Raw genomic sequence first — 2627 nt, 5'->3', positions numbered from 1 at the left:
CCTAATGATGGTAGAGCTGGATGATTCTTTTACTCCCTAATGATAGTAGAGCTGGATGATTCTTTTACTCCCTAATGATAGTAGAGCTGGATGATTCTTTTACTCCCTAATGATGGTAGAGCTGGATGATTAACTGCTCACCATAGCTTAATTTACAGAAAGTTTCCAGTTGAAAGAAATACCTTGTTTATGAAGATCAATTTGCTAAAATAGTGTTAATACACTAGTTTATTATTTTTTATAAAAGCACATATACTAATACTTCAATATTCTTTCTATTCAAAGCATTCCTGTACCTTACTCAGTGTTAAAAGTGATTAATTTGTACTTAAAATGGACGAGTGGATTGTATCCTCTGTCGATCTTGGTGGGATGGTTGAAGTGGATGAAAACTCTCTTCAACAATCTATGGATAAAAATAAAGAAGGTAATTACTTTTTTGTATAATAGTTTGGTATGTTTATGTTGTTTTTAAATTGTGTAAGAATTGTTACTATATTTAATATTGATGTAACATTTTAACTTAGTCTGATGCAGTACAAGGAGAGTAAACAAAATGTGTTGTACCTAATGTTAAGAAATATTGTTTGTATGATCAACTAAAGGAAAATATTGGGCTGTAGTGAGAAAAAACAAACTCGCAACCTGTGGGTCATAGGATCGAAAGCCATAACAAAACATGTTTGTTGCCCTTTCATTTGTGTGGTCATTATAATGTGATAATCAGTCCAACTTTTCATTAGTAAAAAGTAGCTCAAGAGTTGACAGTGGGTGGAATTGAATAAACAAACAAAAAGAAACAGGGAATATATTGCACTCTAGCAAGAACAATAAAAACATAATATTAAAGAGGATATTGAACTATAGTAAGAACAATAAAAAGAAACATATGAGACTAGTAAGAACAAAGAGAAACATAGGGAAGATATTTAATAAACTTTAACTTACCTGTATGGTTAGAAGGAATGACATATCATCACATGAGTAAAACATGTTGCATATTTTGGGTTTTGGCAGTCCTCCAATTTTATGGGTGAGAAATTGGTAAAGGTACTTTAAATGTTACAATTTAATGAGTATAAATGTTTCCTACAGACAGTTTATCCTTTTTTATGTTTATGTGAGTGTGTGTGTATACCTAGTTTGGGGTTGAAAGACCTTTTCTGACCTTGCCTAAGGTATTCAATGTATTCATGTATGGTATTCAAAGTGGCCTTGTTATAGTGTGTTTGAAATCTGATGAAAACTTGGTTTTAAATTTTTGCTTTGTTGTACAATAATGCAAGTATTTGTACTCACTATGGCTCAGCATTGAACCCAAGACCTATTTACACCATGTGAGTACTGTACTTATGTTTTAATACTCACTAACTAAACCTGAGACCTCTCTACACCATGTGAGTATTGTATTTATGTTTTCGTACTCACTAATCTAACCTGAGACCTCTCTACACCACATGAGTGCTGTGCCTATGTTTTCGTACTCACTAACCTAACCTGAGACCTCTCTACATCATGTGAGTACTGTACTTATGTTTTCCTACTCACTAACCTAACCTGAGACCTCTCTACACCACGAGTGCTGTACTTATGTTTTCGTACTCACTAATATAATCTGAGACCTCTCTACACCATGTGAGTATTGTACTTATATTTTCGTACTCACTAACCTAACCTGAGACCTCTCTACACCATGTGAGTATTGTACTTATGTTTTCGTACTCACTAATCTAACCTGAGACCTCTCTACACCATGTGAGTATTGTACTTATGTTTTCATACTCACTAATATAATCTGAGACCTCTCTACACCATGTGAGTATTGTACTTATGTTTTCCTACTCACTAACCTAACCTGAGACCTCTCTACACCATGTGAGTATTGTACTTATGTTTTCTTACTCACTAACCTAACCTGAGACCTCTCTACACCATGTGAGTATTGTACTTATGTTTTCATACTCACTAACCTAACCTGAGACCTCTCTACACCACATGAGTGCTGTACCTATGTTTTCGTACTCACTAATCTAACCTGAGACCTCTCTACACCATGTGAGTATTGTACTTATGTTTCGTACTCACTATTCTAACCTGAGACCTTTCTACACCATGTGAGTACTATACCTATGTTTTCGTACTCACTAACCTAACCTGAGACCTCTCTACACCATGTGAATATTGTACTTATGTTTTCGTACTCACTAACCTAACCTGAGACCTCTCTACACCACGTGAGTATTGTACTTATGTTTTCGTACTCACTAACCTAACCTGAGACCTCTCTACACTATGTGAGTAATGTACCTATGTTTTCGTACTCACTAACCTAACCTGAGACCTCTCTACACCATGTGAGTACTATACTTATGTTTTTGTACTCACTAACCTAACCTGAGACCTCTCTACACCACATGAGTGCTGTACCTATGTTTTTGTACTCACTAACCTAACCTGAGACCTCTCTACACCACGTGAGTACTATACTTATGTTTTCATACTCACTAACCTAATCTGAGACCTCTCTACATCATGTGAGTACTATACTTATGTTTTTGTACTCACTAACCTAACCTGAGACCTCTCTACACCACGTGAGTACTATACTTATGTTTTTGTACTCACTA

At 35.3% G+C, this 2627-nt stretch overlaps 1 protein-coding gene across 1 annotated transcript in view; it reads left to right on the top strand.

Annotated features, from left to right (window-relative positions):
• The first annotated feature begins 333 nt into the window (after positions 1 to 333).
• Positions 334 to 2627, top strand: part of LOC106474348 (MKL/myocardin-like protein 2) — a 22415-nt gene continuing 20121 nt past the window's right edge. The window contains exon 1 of the mRNA XM_022402659.1: positions 334 to 427. Coding sequence (XP_022258367.1) covers positions 334 to 427 — 94 coding nt within the window. The remainder of the gene's footprint in view (positions 428 to 2627) is intronic.

Source organism: Limulus polyphemus, unplaced genomic scaffold, assembly GCF_000517525.1.
Source record: "Limulus polyphemus unplaced genomic scaffold, Limulus_polyphemus-2.1.2 Scaffold7103, whole genome shotgun sequence".
Taxonomy (NCBI): domain Eukaryota; kingdom Metazoa; phylum Arthropoda; class Merostomata; order Xiphosura; family Limulidae; genus Limulus; species Limulus polyphemus.
The sequence above is the reverse complement of the archived record's forward strand: the minus strand, read 5'-3'. Positions and strand labels throughout refer to the sequence as shown.